Source organism: Budorcas taxicolor, chromosome 8, assembly GCF_023091745.1.
Source record: "Budorcas taxicolor isolate Tak-1 chromosome 8, Takin1.1, whole genome shotgun sequence".
NCBI classification, from domain to species: domain Eukaryota; kingdom Metazoa; phylum Chordata; class Mammalia; order Artiodactyla; family Bovidae; genus Budorcas; species Budorcas taxicolor.
The window spans coordinates 8,511,279-8,534,377 of record NC_068917.1 but is presented as its reverse complement, the minus strand read 5'-3'; the positions used below and the strand labels follow the sequence as shown (position 1 = coordinate 8,534,377).

The 23,099-nt window shown below is 44.7% G+C and overlaps 1 protein-coding gene across 1 annotated transcript in view; it reads right to left on the bottom strand.

Annotated features, from left to right (window-relative positions):
• GALNTL6 (polypeptide N-acetylgalactosaminyltransferase like 6) overlaps nt 1-23,099 on the bottom strand; it is a 1,453,898-nt gene that overhangs the window by 55,468 nt on the left and 1,375,331 nt on the right. Inside the window, exon 9 of the mRNA XM_052644952.1 lies at nt 16,856-17,077. Coding sequence (XP_052500912.1) covers nt 16,856-17,077 — 222 coding nt within the window. The remainder of the gene's footprint in view (nt 1-16,855; nt 17,078-23,099) is intronic.

Genomic DNA, 23,099 nt, shown 5'->3' with positions numbered 1-23,099 from the left:
AAATACCAACCTTTGTCAGCAAAGTGATGTTTCTGCTTCAATATGCTATCTAGGTTTGTCATAGCTTTCCTTCCGAGAACCAAGCATTTTCTGATTTCGTGGCTGCAGTCACCATCTGCAGTGATTTTGGAGCCCGATACATTTAGTGTATTTTAATTTATTGGGTTAACTTTTTGGGTATTCATAGTATCCTGTCTATGGCAAGTGAAAACTGTTAGTTGACTCCTAGGTCCGTTTTTGTTTTTGTTTTTGACAAGAATGAGACTTTAATCATTTTTATGTGGAGTTTATAATAAGAGATAAAGCATTGTTAACCAACACAATAATGACTACACATCTGTTTGGTATGAGGCTTTCGAGTCCTAATTAAAACTTAATTTATAACAGTATTCATGATTAGTCTGAAATGCATTCTGTAGGTAATCTCTTGAGTTTCTATAGTATTTTCTTAGACTGCAGCTGTTTACATGTCTGAAGTTACTTGAAGGCATTACTTTTAAGAAAGCTTACAAGTCTGTTCTCTACATCTGCAGCTCCATTCTTTCCCCACAAATAGGTTCACCAATACTGTTTTTCTAGAGTCCATATATACGCATCAATATATGATATTTTTCTCTTCCTGACTGACTTCACTCTATACAACAGGTTCTTGGTTCATCCACCTCACTACAACAAATTTGTTCCTTTTTATGGCTGAGTAACGGGAGGGATTGGGGGCAGGAGGAGAAGGGGATGACAGAGGATGAGACGGCTGGACGGCATCACCGGATGTGAGTCTGGGTGAACCCCGGAAGTTGGTGATGGACAGGGAGGCCTGGTGTGCTGCGATTCATGGGGTCGCGGGGAGTCGGACACGACTGAGCGACTGAACTGAGCTGAATCGTCCATTGTGTGCATGTAGCACATCCTCTTCAGCCATTCGTCTGCTGCTGGATGTCTGTGTTAGCAGGGGAAGGAGAGGGTAGGCTGAATTACAAAAGTAGGATTGACGTGTATATATACATACCATGTGTGAAACAGGTGTGTGCCTGTGTCAGTCACTCAGTCATGTCTGACTCTTTGTAACCCCATGGACTGTAGCCTCCCAGGCTCCTCTGTCCATGGAATTCTCCAGGCAAGAATACTGAATTGGGCTGCCAATTCCTTCTCCAGTGTGAGGCAAATAGCTGGTGGGAAACTGCTGTATAACACAGGAAGCTCAGCCTGGTGCTCTGTGATGACCGAGAGGTGTGGGATGGGATGGGGGAGGGAGGCTCCAAGGGAGGGTATATATAATACCTATACATATATAGAACCAAGCGTATGGGTTGCTTCTAGAACCAACTAAGCATATAATATCTATACATATATAGATATTATATCTATCTATCTATCTATCTAATTATGACTGATTTGTGCTGTTGTGTGGCAGAAACCAACACGATATTGGAAAACAGTTCTCCAATTAAAAAATAAATTTAAAAAGAAAAGAAAGCTTACTACTGAGCTTTGTACCATCCTAGGTCCTCTGTAGCTCCTCTTGAACATTTTTGTTGTAATTATTAAAGGTCAGTTGGGATTTCCCAGGAGGCACTAGTGGTAGAGAACCTGCCTGCAATGCTGGAGACATGCAGGAGATACAGGTTTGATCCCTGTGTTGGGAAGATCCCCTGGAGGAGGAAATGGCAACCCACCTCAGTATTCTTGCCTGGAGAATTCCGTGGACAAAGGATCCTGGCAGGCTACAGTCCATAGCATCACAAAAGAACTGGACATGACTGAGAGTCTAAGCAGCAGCAGCAGTTGAATAAAGAGCGTCCCGACCTGTGTCCTCTCGATCAGACCCTCAGTGCTTCCTTCCCTTCCTTACTTTCTGGGGCAAAAGGTCCCAGCCCATTTTCCCACATTTCCTGCCCACAACTAGGATCAGTCATTTCTTCAAGGATCCTTAGTTCCACTGAGTGGAGAATCCAGTTTAGAGACTGCATTGAGAGTTGTGCCTGTGAGATTGGAGTGGAATTGTTTCTAGTCCTTCTCAGTGAACAGAACTGAAAATTTGTATTTTAGAAAGCATGATACTGGATGCTTGGGGCTGGTGCACTGGGACGACCCAGAGGGATTGATGCGGGGAGGGAGGAGGGAGGGGCGGTCAGGATGGGGAACACGTGTATACCTGTGGCGGATTCATGTTGATGTATGGCAAAACCAATACAATATTGTAAAATAACCTCCAATTAAAATAAATAAATTTATATAAAAGTAAAAAAAAAGAAAGCAAGGGAAAAAAAATCCCAATCCCCTTTGCCATTTCCAATTTAAATTTAAAATCCTCTAAGTGTTTATTCTATTAATTTTGTGTTTAGATTTCTTTTTATATATAGATCTCTGAGGCAAACCTATTTTCTTTATAATAGGAACATACGTTGAAACTTGTATACTTGAAAATAATGTGAATTTAAATAAATGTTTCAGAGTTAAAGAGGTCTATACTATTTACAGTGCTGATTACATGTTTCATTATTATTTTTTCCAGGTTTATATTTATTTTTGGCTATGCCACTCGGCTTGCAGGATCCTAGTTCCCCAACCAGGGACTGAACCCAGCCCCTGGCAACGGAAGCTTAGAGTCCTAGCCACTGGAATGCAGGGAATTCTGAATCACATGGTTTCGATTATATGGAATCTTATTAAGTTTGGTTTACCTGGTGTGTCTTGGACTGAGAGATGTTTGTTGTCCCATTCTCAGTCCTTTTCTTCATTTACAACAGTTTCTACATCATAAAAGTTGCTTCTCTGTAGATTGTAGTCTTTGTCATTATAGCGTCTTTTTTGGCTTTCTTTAACTTTTTAGTTTTCCCCTCATTCTACCATGTTTTATATTAAAATATGAACTTGTGCTTTCTTACTAAAGTTTCCCTGGTGTAGCTATGCTTCTTCTTTAATCCATAATCTCTGTGTCTTTTTGACTGTGGTATGTATCATGCCACACAGAGTTAGACTGGCTTCCTTAGTTGATCTGAATTTTCTTCTTCTAACAGATTTCTTTATTGTTTGATCTCAGCTATGCCATGCTGATTTATTATTTATTTACTGTATCTAGTAAATCTTTCACTGTGTGATTCATTTTCTTTTCTCTTGGTAATCTTTGGCATTTCATATGGTTTGTGGGTTTTTTTTTTGTTGTTGTTCTGCTAGTTACTTTTACTCTAATATTGTATATAATATCTGAAGGTTCTTTTTTTTGGTTAATGCCTAATTCTGCTCTTTTCTCAGCAGTACTAATTATCTACAATCGTTTCCTTTTTATTCCCTCTCCTCAGTGTCTAAATCTAGATGAAAGTGAAAGTGTTAGTTGCTCAGTCCTGTCTGATTCTTTGTGACCCCATGGGCTATAACCTCTGTCCATGGAATTCTCCAAGTAAGAATACTTGGAGTGGGTAGCTATTCCCTTCTCCAGGGGAATTGTCCCAACCCAGGGAACGAACCCAGGTCTCCCAAATTGCAGGCAGATTCTTTACCTTCTGAGCCATCTTTTCAAATGCAGGTGGTATTGTTTTAATCCTAGTTAATGCCTGAGGGAATTTATTCTGCTTTCTGCTTACTTTCTGTATTTGTTTGTTGTGTTATTTCTGTTACGCATTGTCTGACCATATGACATTTACATATCCTTTTATCTTTACAGCCAGTCTCTGCCAGACTGCAGGCCAAGCTAATCTAAACATCTCTTGGTTTTCCGAAGCTCTTTCTCTAGTAGGGTTCCTCAGGAAGACTCTTGGGAAAATTAATCTCTGAGTTCTAGAATGTTTATAACCTGTTTTTTTTTTTTTTTGAAAGCCTTCATACTTGAAGCACAGCTTGGTTGGATACAAAATCTTTTGCTTATGTTTTAATTTCTAACGGATCTTTACACTGTTCTTCTATTGTTTTCTGGCACAAAATGTTTGTGATTCAAAGTGTAACTTAGGTTTGTTTGCTTTTCGTTTGCATGCACTGTTGTTGTTTTTCATTTGCTGAGTAGTGTCTGACTCCTTGCGACCCCATGAACTGCAGCACACCAGGCTTCCCTGTCCTTCACTGTCTCCCAGAGTATGCTCAAACTCATGTCCATTGAGTCAGTGATGCCAGCCAACCAGATCATCCTCTTTCGCCTCCTGCTTCTGGCTTCCATCTTTCCCAGGATCAGGGTCTTTTCCAATGAGTTGCCTGTTTGCATCGGGTGGCCAAATTATTGGAGCTTTAGCTTTAGCATCAGTCCTTGCAATGAATATTCAGGGTTGATTTCCTTTAGGATTGACTGGTTTGATCTCCTTGGTGTCCAAGGGTCTCTCAAGAGTCTTCTCCAGCACCACAGTTTGAAAGCATCAATTGTTGGGCACTCAGCCTTCTTTATGGTCCATCTCTCATATCCATACATGCTGGAAAACCATAGCTTTGATTATACAGACCTTGGTTGGCAAAGTGATGTTGCTTTTCATCATTTAAAAACTACAACTATTTTACTAGAAATGTTCCAGTCTTAATGGTCCTCGGTTGATTTTCTGAGCTTATTGTTGTTCAGTCACTCAGTCATGTCTGACTCTTTGCGACCCCATGGACTGCAGCATGCCAGACTTTCACTATCTCCCAGAGCTTGCTCAAACTCATGTCCATTGAGTTGGTGATGCCATCCAACCATCTCATTCTCTGTCGTCTCCTCCTCCTGCCTTCAGTCTTTCCCAGCATCAGTCTTTTCTAATGAGTCAGATCTTTGTTGCCAGAGTAATGTCACTGCTTTTTAACATGCTGTCTAGGTTTGTCACAGCTTTTCTTCCAAGGAGCAAGCATCTTTTAATTTCATGGCTGCAGTCACCATCTGCAGTGATTTTGGAGCCCAAGAAAACAAAGTCTGTCACTGTTTCCATTGTTCCCCATCTATTTGCCATGAAGGGATTGGACTGGATGCCATGCTCTTAGTTTTCTGAATGTAGAGTTTTAAGCCAGTTTTCCACTCTCCTCTTTCATTTTCATCAAGAGGCTCTTTAGTTCCTCTTCACTTTCTGCCAGAAGGGTGGTGTCATCTGCATATCTAAGGTTATTGATATTTCTCCTGGCCATCTTGATTCCAGTTTGTGCTTCATCCAGCCTGGTATTTTGCATGATGTACTCTGCATAGAAGTTAAATAAGCAGGGTGACAATATACAGCCTTGTCGTACTCCTTTCCCAATTTGGAACCAGTCAATTGTTCCATGTCTGGTTCTAACTGTTGCTTCTTGACCTGCACACAGATTTCTCAGGAGGCAGGTACGGTGGTCTGGTATTTCCATCTCTTTAAGAATTTTCCACAGTTTGTTATGATCCACACAGTCAAAGGCTTTGGCGTAGTCAATGAAGCAGAAGTAGATGTTTTTCTGGAGCTCTCTTCCTTTTTTGATGATCCAATGGATGTTGGCAATTTGATGTCTGGTTCCTGTTCCTTTTGTAAATCCAGTTTGAACATCTTAGAGTTCTCAGTTCACATACTATTGAAGCCTGGCTTGGAGAATTTTGAGCATTACTTTGCTAGCATGTAATGAGATGAGAGCAATTGTGCAGTAGTTTGAACATTCTTTGGCATTGCCTTTTTTTGGGATTGGAATGAAAACTGATCTTTCCCAGTCCTGTGGCCACCACTGAGTTTTCCAGATTTGCTGGCATCTTGAGTGCAGCACTTTCACAGAATCATCTTTGAGGATGTGAAAGAGCTCAACTGGAATTCCATCACCTCCACTAGCTTTGTTCATAGTGATGCTTCCTAAGGCCCACTTGACTTCACACTCCAGGATGGAGTCTGGCTCTAGATGGGTGATCATACCATCATGGTTATCTGGGTCATTAAGATCTTTTTGTACAGTTCTTCTGTGATTTCTTGCCACCTCTTCTTAATATATTCTGCTTCTGTTAGGTCCATACCATTTCTGTCCTTTATTGTGCCCATCTTTGCATGAAATGTTCCCTTGGTATATCTAATTTTCTTGAAGAGATCTGTAGTTCTCAGCTACAGTCCCTTTAATATGTAGATTCAGGTATCTTTTTGAAGATTTTCTTGAATATAGCTTTATGTCTTGGGTGTCTTTCATTTTTTGGAGGTTTGGCGTTCTTTCAGAATTGATGTTAAATCTTCATTAAATTTCTGTTGTTTCAAATCTTTGGTAGAATCTTCCCTCTCTTCTTTATTTCTGCTGTTAATTTCACTCTCCTCCCTTCCAGCCTCGGTTTCTCTTACCGGACCTCCCTTGTCTCTATTTGTTTCTTTGTTTCTTCTAATTCTGCCTTTGTTTCTGAGATATTTTTTCCTTCTTTCATTTTCTTCTCTTTTCATTCTTGAGTTTTCAGCTCTGTTTTTAATCTCATCACATTTCACATCAATCCAACTGTCTTTTTATAACCTTAAATTTTTTTTGAGTATAGTTAGTTTACAATTTTGTGTTAGTTTCTGGTATAGCAAAGTGACTCAGGTTTATATATAAATATATACACACATACATTATGCGTATGCACACACATGCATATATACACATACATACACACGCATATATACACATGCACACACACGCATATATACACATACATACACACATATATAGATAGATATAAAACATTTTTTTTTTTTTTTTTTTTACCAATGGCACCACCTGGGAAGCCCAGAGTGTTAGTCATTCAGTTGTGTCCAACTCTTTGTGACCCTATGGACTATAGCCTGCTAGGTTCCTCTGTCCATGGGATTCACAAGGCAAGAATACTAGAGTGAGTTTCCAGTTCTTTCTCCAAGGGATCTTCCCAACCCAGGGATTGAACCTGGGTCTCCTGTATTGCAAGTGGACTCTATACCACCTGAGCTACCAGGGAAGCCGGTGTGTGTGTGTGTGTGTGTGTGTGTAAATCCTTTCTTACATTGTTTTCCATTATGGTTTATCATAAGATATTGAATATAGTTCTCTGTGCTCTTCAGTAGGACTGTATTGTTCAACTGTTTCCTTTCTGAGCTGTTTTAATTCTAACTCGTATGATTCTTTCAAGTTTAGATTGTTCTTATGTTTCTTTCAGCTCATTTAGGAATCTGCTGCACTTGTCATCCTCTTTGTGGCCACATTTGTGGGATGTTATCATCGTCTCTGGGAACTTTATTTGGTTCATTTAAATCTTTGTATGGGGTTTTTATTGTAATCTGGCTTTATTTTCCACATACAAATTAGCCATTCTCTTGGGAAGTTCCTCTGTAGGGTTCTCTTCTGGGTCATTACTGTGATGGATTAAAACATACCTCTTTATATCTATGATGACTTCTTTATCAGGGAGAGCCTGATTCATAGGAGCTTGTGCTTCTAACTCTGTGTCATCTAGAGTCTGAGGGTCTTTCCCTCCAGAAAAGTGAGGCTACCTTTCTAGGTGCTTGTCCAGCATGTCCTGAGGTCCAGCTCAGACACCCCCTTCTCTGGTGTTAGAAGCTTTTGTCTTCCTGGGATCCACGGTGTTTCTTTTTGGATCCCACTAGCAGCAGGTTCTTTTCTTTCCTTTTTTCTTTTTTTTTTTAGCAAGGTGAGGGAAAGGGAACTGGAAAGACTGAGTCTCTGTCTTTCCAAGAGGGCATATTTCAGAGCACTTCTGAGATCCTGCAGAGAGAGATCTAGGGCAGAGGACTGCCTCAGCTCCTTTGAATTCTGGGGGCCCTTACTAGTTTCCTATGGTTTCCTTGCTCTTGTCCTCAGCGTGGAGCCTTTGAGGGAATCTTTGACTTTCACTGGCCTGTTTGCAGAGTTGAGGGTTTTGTTCCTTTTTTGTAAAGGATGGGTTCCTTTTGGGGGTGAATACTTGCTGGTTTCTGAGTTGCAGCTCATAGCACCGTCCACACTCTTCTTCTTCTTCCCTACCAATATTCCCTACCATCACTCCTGCTGATCCCACACCTGCTGCCGCCTGATGTAGTTCCCACTAACCCTGCTCTGGGGTTCCTGGTCACCAGGTTTATGTAAGACGACATCCATGTTGTGTATGGTTTTTCTTTTGTGATCCTATATATTTTTTCTGGGCTATGATTTAACAAAACCGTGCTGTTACCCATGTTTTTAGCATCAGAAATCCCAGTATGTTTTAAAACAAGAATGTAGTAGAAATGTTAGCTTTCTGACATCACATCCTATGGCTTTTCATTATTTCCAGTAGAATAGCAGTATTTCATGTTAGGATCTGGAACCAAACTGTTTGCTGCCAACTGGTATGCAATTATGGCTTAAAAAAAAAAGCGTGGGCAAAGATCTTGAATGTGTGTAACCAGTTCTACATGATTTGGGTCTAGAACAAGACTAAGAAAAATTGGCTTGTCCTTCCTGTTTTAGGGGTTGTGTAGAAAGTTAAGCTACTCTTGAGATTACCTTGTTAGTTTCTCTTTGTAACATGCCTAACAGATGGGTCACCATATCTAGACACTGACCAACTAACAGACATCATGTTGGCAATAGAAGCTCAAGAGAAGGGCCTTTCATGTCCCCATAAATGGGAAAGCTCTAAGAGTTTGTTATTGATGGGATAAAAAGAGAGTTTTAGAAATCTAAAGGTGGTCAAAGTCAATTCCTTGGAATCTAATCAAGGGGATAAAAATCCATAAAGAGATAGTTGTCAGAAAACCAAATGTGGAGAAGGAATGGAGGCTTCAGGGGAGCCCACACATGCTGATTTTCCTACCTCTCAACCCAAGACAGAGATAGTTATGTTTCAGGCCACTCACAAAATCTCAGACTGACTGATGACCTTTAAGCTGCAAATGGAAGGGGGTACTTAGGTCTAAGCAGTGCAGCAACTGCACGCCCTGGAGTTTGGAACAGGGCCAGCCAAGACCTACTGCTAATAGACAGCTCAATTCATAGCAAGCCACTTGGAGGAATATTTGCTCTTGTTCTTAACTACTGTCTGCCTGCAAGTGATAAAACCAGTTCTAAGCCCAATGGCATCTGTCTGCATCTCTTAGCATGACACTCAGTATTTTCTCAGTGTTCTTCCAGGACCCCAAGAATCTTTCCCAGTGTTTGCCTGTTTGTTTTTTGTTTGTTTGTTTTCCATCAATGTGTGGAAGGTCACTGGACTTTTAAGGCAAGTTAAGGGCAGTTGTTCCCGCAGGGGCCACTCTGAGTTCTCTCCCAGAAGCCAGTTGGGCTTTCTGTGAAAGAATGGGTGGGGAAGGGGTGTTCTTATGTCCCTGGCTGGAGAAATTATATTGAATGTTTCCATCCATGCCAATCTCCTGAGGCTGTGGATTGGAAATTCTTCTATAATAATTGAGTGATCCTCAAATTCTGTTAATTTTATATCCTTCTTGAAATGAGAAAGGTACCAGTCATTGATAATTCAGCACTAAAATGAATTCACAATTAGGCTAACGTACGCTTAAAATTACATCTACTCCTGTCACATGGCCCTAAATAGAAAAAACAAAGTTTTGTTTGGCGTATTTATAGAAAAGAAGAAAAAAACCTTTCAGCTCTGAAACACCTCTGATTCTATTAGGACGTGGATCGTATTGCTAATGTGGAGACATTAAGATGTCCAATTTGCCCAGCAGGTGGTATGAAACTAAAATCACATTGGTTGGGCTTCGCTGATGCTTCAGCGGTAGAGAAGCTGCCTGCCAGCGCAGGAGACACAGGTTCAGTCCCTGATCTGGAAAGATCCCACATGAATGCAGAGCAATTAAGCCTGTGCTCAACAGCCCAGGAGCCACAACTACTGAAGCCAGAGCATCCCTGAGCCTTTGCTCCACAACAAGAGAAGCCACCACTATGAGAAGCCCGCACGCCGCAACTAGAGAACGGTCCCGGCTGGCTGCAACTAGAGAAAAGGGTGTGTAGCAACAGACCCAGCACAGCCAAAAATGAAACGTTAAGAGAGAACACGTTTATCCGGAAACACCAAGTTTGTCTTCAACTGTCGAGAACTCAGGAAGCACACAGTAGATTCTGAAAGGATAGTGTATTCTTGATGTAGTCTTACGTTTTTCTCAGCCTGGGTGCAGAGCCTCAGAGAGATGAACCAGAACACTCTGCTGGGACTGTCTCTGCCCCAGAAAATAAATGACAGCTCACGTTTCACACACTCAGAGAAGGACAAACCATCTCTGAGCAGCTGCTCAGTTTACAGATCTGGTTTAGACAGAAAGCAGTTGAATGGTAGGGATGGTACTGGCACGCTTGCCAAGAAAGTAGTAAGAGCAGTCCTCTGCAGATTACTCCGCTGCCAGTGGAGGTTGTGGAGGTGAGAATACCGGCCACTACTCTCCCCAGAGAAGGAGCCAGACCCCGGCTTTCCCCTCTGTCTCAGCAGCCAAGCTTGCATAGAATTTGTTTGAAAAAGACAGCATCATATTATCAGATAATGCACCCCCTAGTGTCAAGCTTACTTTCCTGGAAGCTGATACAGAGAAATCTAAAGACCTCACATATTGTGAGGGTATCAGAGAGAGAGTGAAAGGAAGCCAAGAGCAGCTGGAGCCGAGCGGGCCAGCTGGACCGATTCCGGGGGCCTGTCTGTGTGAAGATGCCACCATTCAGGGTGACTTGAATCTTGAGTGAGGAGTTTAAAGAGCAGCAGAAGGAGTTTGGCATTGAAATGAGTTTTTAAAATAAAGGTTTTTTAAAAAAAGGTTTGCACAATGGCGAGATGACAAACGGCTGTGCCAAGACCGGCACATTGAGGACAGCTAGAAGACACCTGAGTGGGAGAGACACGCCTGTCTGTTTTACGTCCTTTAGTCCTTCACGCATGTGAAGATGTGCGATTCTGCACAACTCTTTTATTTTTAATAGTGAAGGAGTACTATAAATGGCTATAGCGAATTCATGAATTCTAAGGAGGGGAAGGAATAAGAAGGTGAAAAATAATAGGAAATTCTGTTTTGTCCATTTAGCATCTTGACACAAAAAAGAGACACTCACTTCCTCTGTGCCTGATTTAAGAACAGCTTTCTGATTTAAACCCATTCTCACCCAGGTTTCTTCTTTGGCACAACATCATGAAAAGTGCATTGCTTCTATCTGAAGAGCACCAAGGGATGCTCAACTTACTACGTGACTCAGAATCCCATTTATTTTCTCAGGGCATGTCACCTCCTCACTCCACCCACTACCCTGGTGACTGGAGGGCAGAATGATGCCTCCATCGGAGGTGACTTTAATCTCTTCTTGCCTTTGGAGTAGGAACCTGGCAGGGGGAATTTGGAAATTGTTCACACAGAGGATTTTTGCATTTGGAGGTTTTTCTTCTCCTTAGGATGTCAGAAGAGAAGGTTTCATATCTTGCTGGACTATGGTTTGGAATGTGGACCTGTCAGTCCATTGGAATCAGTCACCTGAGACTCATCCCATCTCTTCCTGGGCAGGCTTCCCAGAGAGGCAGACCCTGCAGACTGGCCAGGGGGTGGTGTGGAGACCCTTCCCATGTGGTGAGGTGGGTCAGAGTCTGGCTTCCTGTGGGGGCCTGTAAACAACTGTGCATGCGGAAGTGACAAGGTGTCAAGATCCTCCGTTCCCTTGTTGTTTATTCACTTAGCAAGCATTTATTGTGGAGAAGGCAACAGCACCCCACTCCAGTGTTCTTGCCTCGAGAATCCCATGGATGGAGGAGCCTGGTGGGCTATAGGCCATGGGTCCCTAAGAGTTGGACACGACTGAGCAACTTCACTTTCACTTTTCACTTTCATGCATTGGAGAAGGCAATGGCAACCCACTCCAGTGTTCATGCCTGGAGAATCCCGGGGACAGAGGAATCTTCTATGGGGTCACGCAGCGTCGGACACGACTGACATGACTTAGCAGCAGCAGCAGCAGCAGCAAGCATTTATTGAGCATATACTGTATGTGAACTGTGGTGTTGGAAAAGAATCTTGAGAGTCCCTTGGACTGCAAGGAGATCAAACCAGTCAATCCTAAAGGAAATCAACCTGAATATTCATTGGAAGGACTGAAGCTGAAGCCCCAGTACTTTGGCCACCTGATGTGAAGAGCTGACTCATTGGAAAAGACCCTGATGCTGGGAAAGATTGAAGGCAGGAGGAGAAGGGGACAACAGAGGAAGAAATGGTTGGATGCCATCACCAGCTCAGTGGACATGAGTTTGAGCAAGCTCTGGGAGATAGTGAAGGACAGGGAAGCCTGGTGTGCTGCAGTCCATGGGGTCTCAAAGAGTCAGACACGACTTAGTGACCAAACAACAAAATATGCCAAACCCTGCCTCTAGCTGCTGAAGGGCAGTCATAATTTAACAAATCAACAGAATCCCTTTGCCCTGGAACTGGCTCTCTAGATAGACGAGAAACACAAGAAATAAGTAGATGGCAGAGCTTGCTGCATAGCGAGGGATGCTGATGAGAAGGAGGGGAGCAGGGCAGGGGGTTAGGAGCAGATGAGGTGGGCAACGCCATATTGCTACATCGTGATGGGGGGACAGTCGGGGAGGGCCCCGACAGTGCTTTTGAGGAAGTGCCTGAAGGAAGTGAGGGAAGCATCATGGGGTCTAAGGTGGGGAAACAGCAGGTGATAGGGCCCTAAGGTGGGCTTGTGCCCAGCCTGTTGGGGAGCATCACTGAGGTCCTGGAGAAAGGGAGCTGGGGGCCACCAGGAAGGGCTGAGGTTGGAGGGGCACAACAGGGGCCAGGTTGTTTAGGTATAGTGAGGACTTTGACCCCGAGAGAGCTGCTGGAAGGTCCTGAGTGAGGCAGTGGCCTGATCTCCCGTCTCAGTGGAGAATGAGCCTCAGGAAGGAGGGTGGAAGCAGACGGATGAGCTTGGAGACACACGTGGCAACCGGCGGAGTCTGTCAGGGGACGAGGAGCAGTTTATGTGCTGTTTATGGTCTGTAATGCACACTGCTTTCCGAGCTGGGTTCCAACGACCAGAGCCTGAAGCTGCCTTGGCACTTCACTGTTTACCTGGAGTTGTGCTGGCACGGACGAGCAGGTGGAAGCCGTTCCAAGCACAAGCGAATAAGACAGCAAGCTACCTGCTTCACGCCACAGGGTGCCCACCAGGAATTCTGTGTTTTCGTTGCTGGAGCTTTGTGGTGGTTCCTTGCTACCGCTGCTTTAAAACACACACAGACACAGTGTGTGTTTCCCTTTTCACTTTCTTATCAAAACAGCAAGTGACCTATTACATTTATGTAGGAGTGTGGCCCATGCGGAAAATTAAAGTTTATATGGAATAAAATAGCCTTTTCATATACTAGATTGGGCCCTGCAACAGAAAAGGGACATTGGTGAAAAGTAAAACTGGTGAAATCTGAATAAAGTCTGTAGTTGAGTTCATTTGTACCGATACTAATTGTGTACTCTGTGTTCTGTGCTAAGTCGCTTCAGTCGTGTCTGACTCTTTGTGATCGCATGGACTGCAGCTCTGCCAGGCTCCTCTGTCATGGGATTCTCCAGGCAAGAATACTGGAGTAGGTTGCCATGCCCTCCTCCAGGGGATCTTCCTGACTCAGGGATCGAACCTGCGTCTCTTAACATCTCCAGCACTGGCAGGTAATGCTTAATCACTAGTGCCACCTGGGAAGCCCACCAGTACTAATTCCTGGGTTTACATGTGCCGTGGTTAACGTCACAAACATATGATGCTAACATTAGGAGCAGATGAAAGATGTACGTCAGCCTTCTGTACCTTCTTTGGCAAATTTTCTATACATTTAAAATAATTCCAAAATAAAGTAATAAACAAAAGCACCCCACTTAGAGGGAAAAGAAAAACCTGAGTGAAAACTTTGAATTTCTTTCAGAGATGACATGGGTCCACAGATATGTTCGGCACAGTTAGAATTTTTATCTACCATTAAGAAGTAGGTCGCTGTTATGCAATATAGAGCTAGACAATGGTCTTTCCTGTTCGTCACTTCATTTCGATTAAGCTCCGTCCCACGTTATGGAAAAGCCCAAACAAACTTCTTGGCCGACTGTGTCCTCACCCCCTGCATTAAATGTCCAGGCATGACTCTTGCTCTCCTCTGCTTGGGAAATGGGTATTTTTCAGCATGGCTTACACCCCACACCCTGTCATTTGTTGATTTCCCTTCCTTCTGCCTTCCTCCCATCTTGAGTCTTCATCCTTGCTGTGTGTCACCCCTTCACTGAATAAATGTCACTAAATGTAATTGGTCCTAGAACTACTTTGCCACCTTCTTGTTTTCCTAAACCTAAACATGACCTTTCTTGGTTTGCTGTTCTGAAGCTTTGGGGAAAGAAATTTGCCATTATATTAAAAAAAAAAAAATCTGACATTCTCCACGTCTGATTGTATAGACCAAGAATGGTGATCCCAAATGTCTCTAGGGCCCAGGCAAACCATGCGGCGATATGAGACAGTTGAGACTACCAGATACACTAGATAACCAGTGGGGATTTGCTGTGTGATGCAGGGAGCTCAAACCTGGTGCTCTGTGACAGCCTAGAGGGGTGGGAGGGAGTTTCTGGAGGGGACATGTGTATACCTATGGCTGGTTCATGTTGATGTATGGCAGAAACTAACACAATACTGTAAAGTGATTCACCTCCAATTAAAAATAAAATTAAAAAACTAAAAAATACACCCCAAGACAAAGAGTGATAGATACAGAAACTGGCATCGCCTACCTGGTTGTAAGATGGTTCTCATTTGATTATTCTTGCAAAGTTGTATCTTTCCTAGACCCTCAGGGAAATTTCAAATCTTGTTTCCAAGCAAGATGCTTTTTTTTCCCCCAAGCTGCTTTATAAATGCAAGTTATTATTTAGTCAGGCAATGTGGGAAAATGTGATCAGTCGCAGTTTAGGTAGTAACGGGAAGGAATTAAAAATTATGACTCCACAGAGGGAGAAGATGGATGAGATTTTAACCCAGCTGTGAGTGAACACAGCGACACTGGGAGGTCTTAGAGGATGTTCTTAGTCAGTAAGGCAGGACCATTTTTAGACCATTGTAGAAAGATGACAAACATAACCTCAACCAAAAAAAAAAAAAAAAAAAAAAACAACTCGAGGAAGAAACTTACCTACTTATTGGGTAACAAATTCTTACATCTTACAATGGGTTAGACATTGCTCTCTCTGGAGTATACCTAAAGTTTCTGTGGCTGTAAATTAAGCCTCTGGTAGATAACAAAAAGAGTACTAGCAGCATAGTATTATTAATATCCCAAGGATGCATTAATGAAATGTTTAAGATGCATTGGAAAGAAAGTGAAAGTGTTAGTCGCTCAGTTATGTCTGACTCTTGGCAACCCCATGGACTATAGCTCACTAGCTCCTCTGTCCATGGAATTCTCCAGGCAGGAATACTGGGTTGCCCTTCCTTTCTCCAAAGGATCTTCCCAACCCCAGGATCAAACCTGGGTCTCCCGCATTGCAGGCAGAGTCTTTACCATCTGAGCCACTGGAAAGCCCCAAGATGCACTGGATTAAAGAGCAAAGTACTCACTGACTTAAGCATCCATGGTCAGGACCACCTGATGTAGAAAGAAGCGTTAGGGGAGGGAGCGTGTGGTGCTGGCCTTGGCTCTATCCTTCTTGCCGGTGGAATCCCAGGTCTATAGGTAACGACACCTCTTTGGGCCTCTCAGCTGAACAAGCAGCACACAGGTGACTCCCTGAAGGAGTTTCCCCAGGGAGCCTGGACTCACCCCAGGACACTCCCCCACCGCCCCCCCACCCCTCCTTGCCACACGCAGGCCTCCCCTGTTTTCAGAGCTCCGCTAACTCACAGACACTAAGCCCGCAAAGACACGTTCTCCCCACAGCACAAAGCCAAGGACAACGATGGGAAGGCTCCTCCATGAGGCGAGACAGTCCACACCTGGCTTGCGAAAGCCCAGAGCCTTGGAATGGCGAGAACATCCTGCCCAGTCCCCTGCCATGAGCAGATGAGACCATGGGCTAAGTCCACACCATTCTATTTGAATCCCTGCTCTAGCATGCTCTTTCCTAAGGGAACAAGCAGGGCTGAATGGAACTGAACCCATCACAAGAATCCTTTACATGCCCAAAGATACATGGTTTGAATTTGCCAACGGAGGCTTTCCAGCTCTTTCCATTTTAGATCATGAAATAAAATTAAAAAGCCTCACTCAGAGGTGGGAAGGTTAGTCCTCATGTAAGGAGCCAATGGGGCTTCCCTGCTGACTCAGCTGGTAAAGAACCCACCTGGCAACGTGGGAGACGCAAGAGAGGCTGGTTCAGTCCCTCAGTCAGGAAGATCCCCTGGAGGAGGAAATGACAACCCACTCTAGTATTCTTGCCTGGGAAATCCTATGGACAGAGGAGCCCGGCAGGCTACAGTCTAGATGGTCGCAAGAAGCTGGACACGACTGAGGAGCCAAACCACCACCAAGGAACCGATGAGGTTCCACACGTGCCTCTGTGCTGGGTATTCTGGAAAAGTCTGTCCTTGTGATTCTGCCTGGAGCACCTGGTTAGGAAAGCTGCCAAGCCCCTGGACACCTTATCCTTGCTCTGACAAATAGCAACCCGGCTGTGTGAGAAGGAGGGAGGGATTTTATCGTGGACATCACGGCACGTTTATGTACACAGCAGCACCAGAGACATTTTCATTCTCTGCCAGCTCTTATGGCAGTTTCACTAATCTCAAATCAAAATATTTTCCAGGTGCATTAAAAAAAATCAATTTTCAGAGTCAACAGTGGCCAAGGGCTCCAGGGGTGAACTCACTGCCCTTCCCCAGCAGCTTCTAGAGAGGCCGAACAGACACTTATCAGAGATGGTTTCAGCTGACCTTTACTGACCGCTGGGCAAGGGAGCAGAGGGCTTCAGCAGCCTCCATCCCACCCCTGCTGGGGACGGGGGGATAAATTCTGTTTTTCATGGGGGTGCTGGAGAGCCGGGTGCCTCACCTCGCCCCAGGCCGCGGGCGGGGGCTCCACCGGAGGGTAGTACCTGGGCACGTCCCAGGCCACAGCTGCCATGAACCACCTGAAGTCCTTGCACTTGAGCTGTCTGCGCAGCTCCTTCTGCGCCGAGAGGTCCCCGGTGGACAGGTGCCGGTACTCCGGGCGCCGCTGGTAAATGTACTCGGCGAACTCGTCCATCCAGGTCTCTGCCACCCGCTTCAGGTTCTGCACAGGACAGAAGAGCGTCAGTGGTTGGCCCGTGTCCACCACCGTGCATCTCAGTTGCCCTCGAAATGGAAAAAAACAAAGGAATTAGACAACCTCAGGCATCTCTGGTGGGGAGTTTTCCTCACTGCCAGAGGCGTGAGACAGTTAGCCTGAGGCTACGCATGCATTTCTGCTTCTGGCATGGGATTGACTGCCAATTAGAGAGCTCAAATAAATGAGACAGAGACAGTGAAACACCCGCCGGACAAGCTGATCAGCTTTCTCATTCCTGCTGTTACTGCCCAATGATGAATTCTTTGTTTTTCACCCAGAGTTATACAGGAGTCAGAGCTGGAGGTAACAATGTTGCTCTTAGGCCTCTGATTGCTTTAACTGGCTCAGGGGACTGTGAGGGATCTTGGCAAGAGTGAGGAGGAACCAGCTGTTGTTTCCCCAGTCACAGTGAGAGAGCCCAGCAGGACTGAAACAAAGACCTTGTGTTCAGATGGTGTTTTGTGCCACACGGAAGCCCGGGAGAACCAGTAATTCACGGCACAGTGAAGTCGGCTAAGGAGGCACCAAGGGGCCTCTGCAGGTGTTGCCATGGGGGCAGAGAGCAGGGAGGCCGCCCTTAGAGGAAGGAACGTGGAGGCTCAGGGTAGGGGGCTCGGCGCGTTTGCCAGTTTTGAGGTTCAACAGGTAACTTCTATGCCCTGGGTCTCAAAGGGACATAGAGTCATCTGTCCCTCCATCATGGGAGTGGTTGCAGGATTAAGTAACACCTGGGTTTCAGTATTCTCCCCTGGGAAACCCCATGGACAGAGGAGCCTGGTGGGCTGCAGTCCATGGGTTCACAAAAGAGTCTGAGTGAGTAACACTTTCACTTTTCACTTGCCTTATTTTAAACACCCAACTGGTGTGGATATTGACCCTTTCCAGCTTCTCATTTGCACTGAGAAGATACAATGAGCAGAAAGGCTAGGAACTCCACTAAGACCCAGAGACAAGTGACTTAAGTAACTAGGAATGGTTAGGAAAATTGTTTATCTTAAAAATTGCTGCACTGTCCTAAATGAGACTATTCCTAATGGAATTGTACCCTTTTTTGGTTTTCCCAGTATGCACACCTCCAGCCTCCCTAGAGGGCCTCTCTCCTGTCTGACCTCGTTCCCAACACTTGCCACCTCGTCCTCCCTGGTCTCCTTGGTTAGCATGCATAGGGCTTGGCTAGTCAGCAAGAGACAGAGAAGACATGATGCCATAAAGACTACTCTGATTTATTTTTTTTTTAAGGTTTTTTTTGATATGGACCATTTTTGAAGTCTTGATTGAATTTGTTACAATATTACTTGTTTCATGTCTTTTGTTCACGAGCCACGTGGGCTCTTAACTCCCTGAAAGAAGTCACTGTTAGCTGCTCAGTCTTGTCTGACTCTGCCACCCCACGGACTAGGCAGCCCCTCAGGCTCTTCTGTCCATGGGATTCTCCAGGCAAGAAAACTGAAGTGGGTAGCCATTCCCTTCTGCAGGGGATCTTCCTGACCCAGGGATCAAACCAGGATCTCCTGCATTGCAGGCAGATTCTTTATCACTGAGCCACCAGGGAAGCCCCTTCACTCCCTGACCGGGGATCAAACCTTCACCCCCTGCCTTGAAAGGTGAAGTCTTAACCACTGGACTGCCAGGGAAGTCTCAGGACTACTTTGATTTCTTGGTTGCCTCTGTGTCTTTCTAAGATTCCTGGCATGGAGGGCTTAAGAATTTCTCTCTGAGGGGTTGTTATGTGCTGTCATTGTGCTGCTTGCCACCTCATCAGCATTGCCTGGCCAAGAACACTTTCTTCTCTGACTTCAGTTTATGTTGACAAATGATCAGAGTCGACATTATTTTGTAATAGGCTAACCCACTCCAGTATTCTTGCCTAGAAAGCCCCATGGACAGAGGAGCCCAGCAGGCTATAGTCTATGGGGTCACAAAGTGTCAGACACAACTGAACGACTGAACATGCATGCATACACACACACACACACACACACACACACACACACATGTGCACACAGCCCTCGCCATGGACTCTGAGCTGCCTGATTTGTGTGGAGGCTCCTGCTCTGTTCTGGGAGTGGGAAGCACAGGCACACGTGATACCCAAGTATGAGTCTTTGGTGTCACCTTGCCATTTACCATTCATTCTGACAAATGTTCTGCCTGAAATGCATTCTATTTTCATTTGTCCTTGAACAAGCAATTTTTATGCTTAGCAACAAAGGCTCACAGATAGGATGGAAAAAAATCAGTTGGTAATATTAAAACTTTATTTGTATTCGACTTAGATTTTTGGCTGTAGTTTCAATCTTTCTCCTAAACTTCAATTATTATGTAAAGTGGAAATATTTAATTTTTACCTACATTGTGCTTCTCAGATAAACAAGTACGAATAAAGGCAAGAAAATAGCAAAGAGCAGTGATGAAGAGGTAAATTACCCAGGAGTAACAAGGAAATGATTTATTCAGTGGTGCATATGCGTGCGTGCTCAGTCATGGTCAACTGTTTGCAACCCTATAGCCTGCAGCCTGTCAGGCTCCTCTGTCTACGGGATTTTTCCAGGCAAGAATACTGGAGTCGGTTGCCATTTCCTCCTCCAGGGGATCTTCCCAACCCAGGAATCAAACCCCTGTCTCCTGCGTCTCCTGCATTGCTGGTGGGTTCTTTACCACTGAGCCACCAGGGAAGCCCTTTTATTAAGTGGATGCATGCATAAATTCTGGTAGCTTGCAAGAAAGATGTGTCACTAAGAAATCTGTTTGACTTGGGTAAATAAACACTTTTAGACTATAAATTCTGTGAAGTTAGGGGTAGACAGTGTTTTAGTTTTAAATTAAAAGGCCCTAGTACATGTGTGTGCTCCTCTGAGCTTGCTAACTGTGGAGTTAATAAAAGACCATTTATAAAATGAACATGACTAAACTCCTAGCTCATGCATGTATCTGTTGATAAAGGCACTGAAATAGAAACAGTAGTTTAAAAAGCACTACTGCTAAAGGGTGGATAGATATTTGCTGCTTTGGGTTTTTGAAATAGAAATAGGAATTCTTGTGAAAACTCAAAGAGGAATTGACCAGTTCAGATGTGTTCAACTGGGAATGGCTGTAAGGGTCAGGATGAACGTTTGCAAGAAACAGCAGCACGAATACGTGAAAGAGGCAGGCGATGGTAGGTTGGAAGATGGTTGGCAACGTCAGGGCGGCTGCAGCATCCCTGACCTGGAAACCAGGCAGGTTGCTTCTGCATTATCACATCCTTTTCAAATGGAAATACTTGGTTGTAGGTTAGGTTTGCTGCTTTCCCAAACACTCCAAAGAAAGCCAGAAGAGCATGGACATACTCCAGGGATAAGGTCAAATCATTGAGCCATTTTTGGTTACCTTTTCAGGAGATGGGAAAAGAGAACCAGCACAATAATTGCAAAAACTGATTGCCAGTGTCCTCTAGCAATGAGTGTTATGTAACCATTTAGACAAACATATGAATCCTGACTGTTCTCTAATGTTCTGATGACTCATCAGACAGCCTCCACTGGAGACACTCTGTTCTGAGTGCAGTTTCCCATCAGGAGGAAACTTTCTGAAGTGTCAACTATTGTAGTCAAAGAACAGTCTAGAATAGTCCAGGTGACGGATGAAATCATGTCGTTCTGAAGGCATCATTCCGAAAATAACAAGACGCCTTGTGACTCTTACACTGTCATTTTGAATTTGTAATTAGTTTTGGGGAAAACATTGGACCCTCAGCTGAGGAATATTTTAAGCAGTTGCAAGAAGCATTTCATTGGCCTTTCATGGATTGTGGAATAAGTTCACCCACTATAGGAAATGGAATAATCACATACACATTTGAGCTCATCAGAATATTTGCATAGAAGCACATGTATTTAGGGGCTTCCCTGGTGGTGGCACAGTGGTAAAGAATCCACCTGCCAATGCAGGAGATGCAAGAGACAGGGGTTCAATCCCTGGGTAGGGAAGATGCCCTGGAGGAGGGCATGGCAACCCACGTTAGTGTTCTTGCCTGAGGAGAACCCCATAGACAGAGGAGCCTGGTAGACTATAGTCCATGGAGTCCCACGAGTCAGACACAAGTGGGTGCACACACAGAGACACACACACACACACACACCTACTTTCAAACACATGGAGGTGATGGAGTAGAAGCAGAGCGGTATTTCTCACTTAACACCGCTGGGAACACATGGACAGAATGGTGAAACTGACATCCCCAAATCCATCTTGCCCGAGATGGTAATGAAGAGAATAGGGAATCAATCTGAGTGGGCCCATCTGTCCTGAGATTACATAAGCATTGGTGATGGTGCTAAGATGTTAAAAACTAGTCATGAACAGGAAGAAGGAGGACAGTATGGACACTGGGTGATCTATGCATCATCATTCTTTCCCAAACTATCAGGAGTTGGATGTAAATGTTGCTTATATATGTGGAGCCACAATGATGTTGGGAAAGATTGAGGGCAGGAGGAGAAGGGAGCAACAGAGGTTGAGATGGTTGGATGGCATCACCGACTCGATGGATATAAGCCTGAGCAAATTCCGGGAGATAGTGAAGGACCGGGAAGCCTGGTTGCAGAGAGTCGGACTGAACAGCAACAAGGTGTTAGGTGGGATTCCTGGTTTTTGAGATGTAAGTGAAATTGCGTTAATGTATTACTGTCTTAGAAATTTGCATGGCTTCCCAGGTAAGCCGATTTACACGTTCGTCCTTCACTTTGATGTCCTGTTCCGGGATCCCTCCCTCCTTTCCCGTTGGCATCCTGCCCAGGCTTGCTCTCTGCCCTGGCCACGTGAGCTTCGTGGGTCACACACACACTGTTCCTCACCTCGGTTCTAGACTTGGAGGATGTGAAGGAGAGGCAGAAACGTAGCCGCCAATAGTAGGATGGAAGCTTGGACTTGTTTCATATTCTTTTTATTGTTTTAAAAAATATACATATTTGTTTATTTGGCTGGCATTGGTCTTAGTTGCTGCATGTGGGATCTAGTTCCCTGACCAGAGGTTGAACCCAGGCCCCCTTCACTGGGAGCGTGGAGTCTTAGCCACCGGGCCACCAGGGAAGTCCCTTCCATATGCTTTAGCTCCTATAGAGAATTTCGTCCCGGACAAGATTTCCTCCCTGTCCTTTGCCCTCCTGCCATGTGCTGTTTTCAAAACTTCCCTCATGTCTCCTTTGCAGACAGAATATGGCATTTCTTCCTACTTTTATTACTGAGCACGTCAGCTTTCTCACTGTCTGTCTTTGTTTATTCTGGCCTGATGCTGAGGTTTCCCTTTCCAGAACCAACATGTCCTTTCTAGGTGTTTTGTCTAACAAAGGTCCTTCCCCAACAAGAAGTCACACAGGCAGCTCTTGAATTACGCCCCCCTTACTTTTGGTTGTGTAAAGAGTTGGCTGCCCATCATCGAAGACATTCCACAGCTGGTCCCTAACTGTCCTCCCCAGTTTTATTCTCCTGCATGGAACTCTGCTCAGGAGAGCTGCTCTGGCCCTTGCCTCTGTTTTTAATTAAACAAGGAGGCCCCTGGACAGAGGTGGCACTGATGCCTCAGTGGTCTGTGTGAGCCAACTGAAATGTGGCCTGTAAACGCCTCCAGTTTACAGAATCAACGCCTGATCGACGCGTGCGCACCACGGACAACCAACCAGCTTTCGGCTATCACCCAGCGGTTTCTTTCCTCTGCTTCTGCTGTTTCTCTGCCGCGTTTAGATCTTTCCCCAGCTCCTGTGGGTGGTCCCCTCCTAACCCCTTCCCATCTGGCGCTGCTTGATTGGAACTGATTTTTGCTCAGCTAAACTCTTTAAAAATTGTTTGTTAAGTTTTTGGCTATGCTGGGTCGTTCTTGCTGCGGGGACTTTGCCCTAGCTGCAGTGCACAGGCTTCTCATTGCAGTGGCTTCTCTTGTCGCGGAAGACAGGCTGTCGGGCGCACAGGGGTTCAGCAGTTGCAGCTCCTGGGCCCGAGAGCACATGTT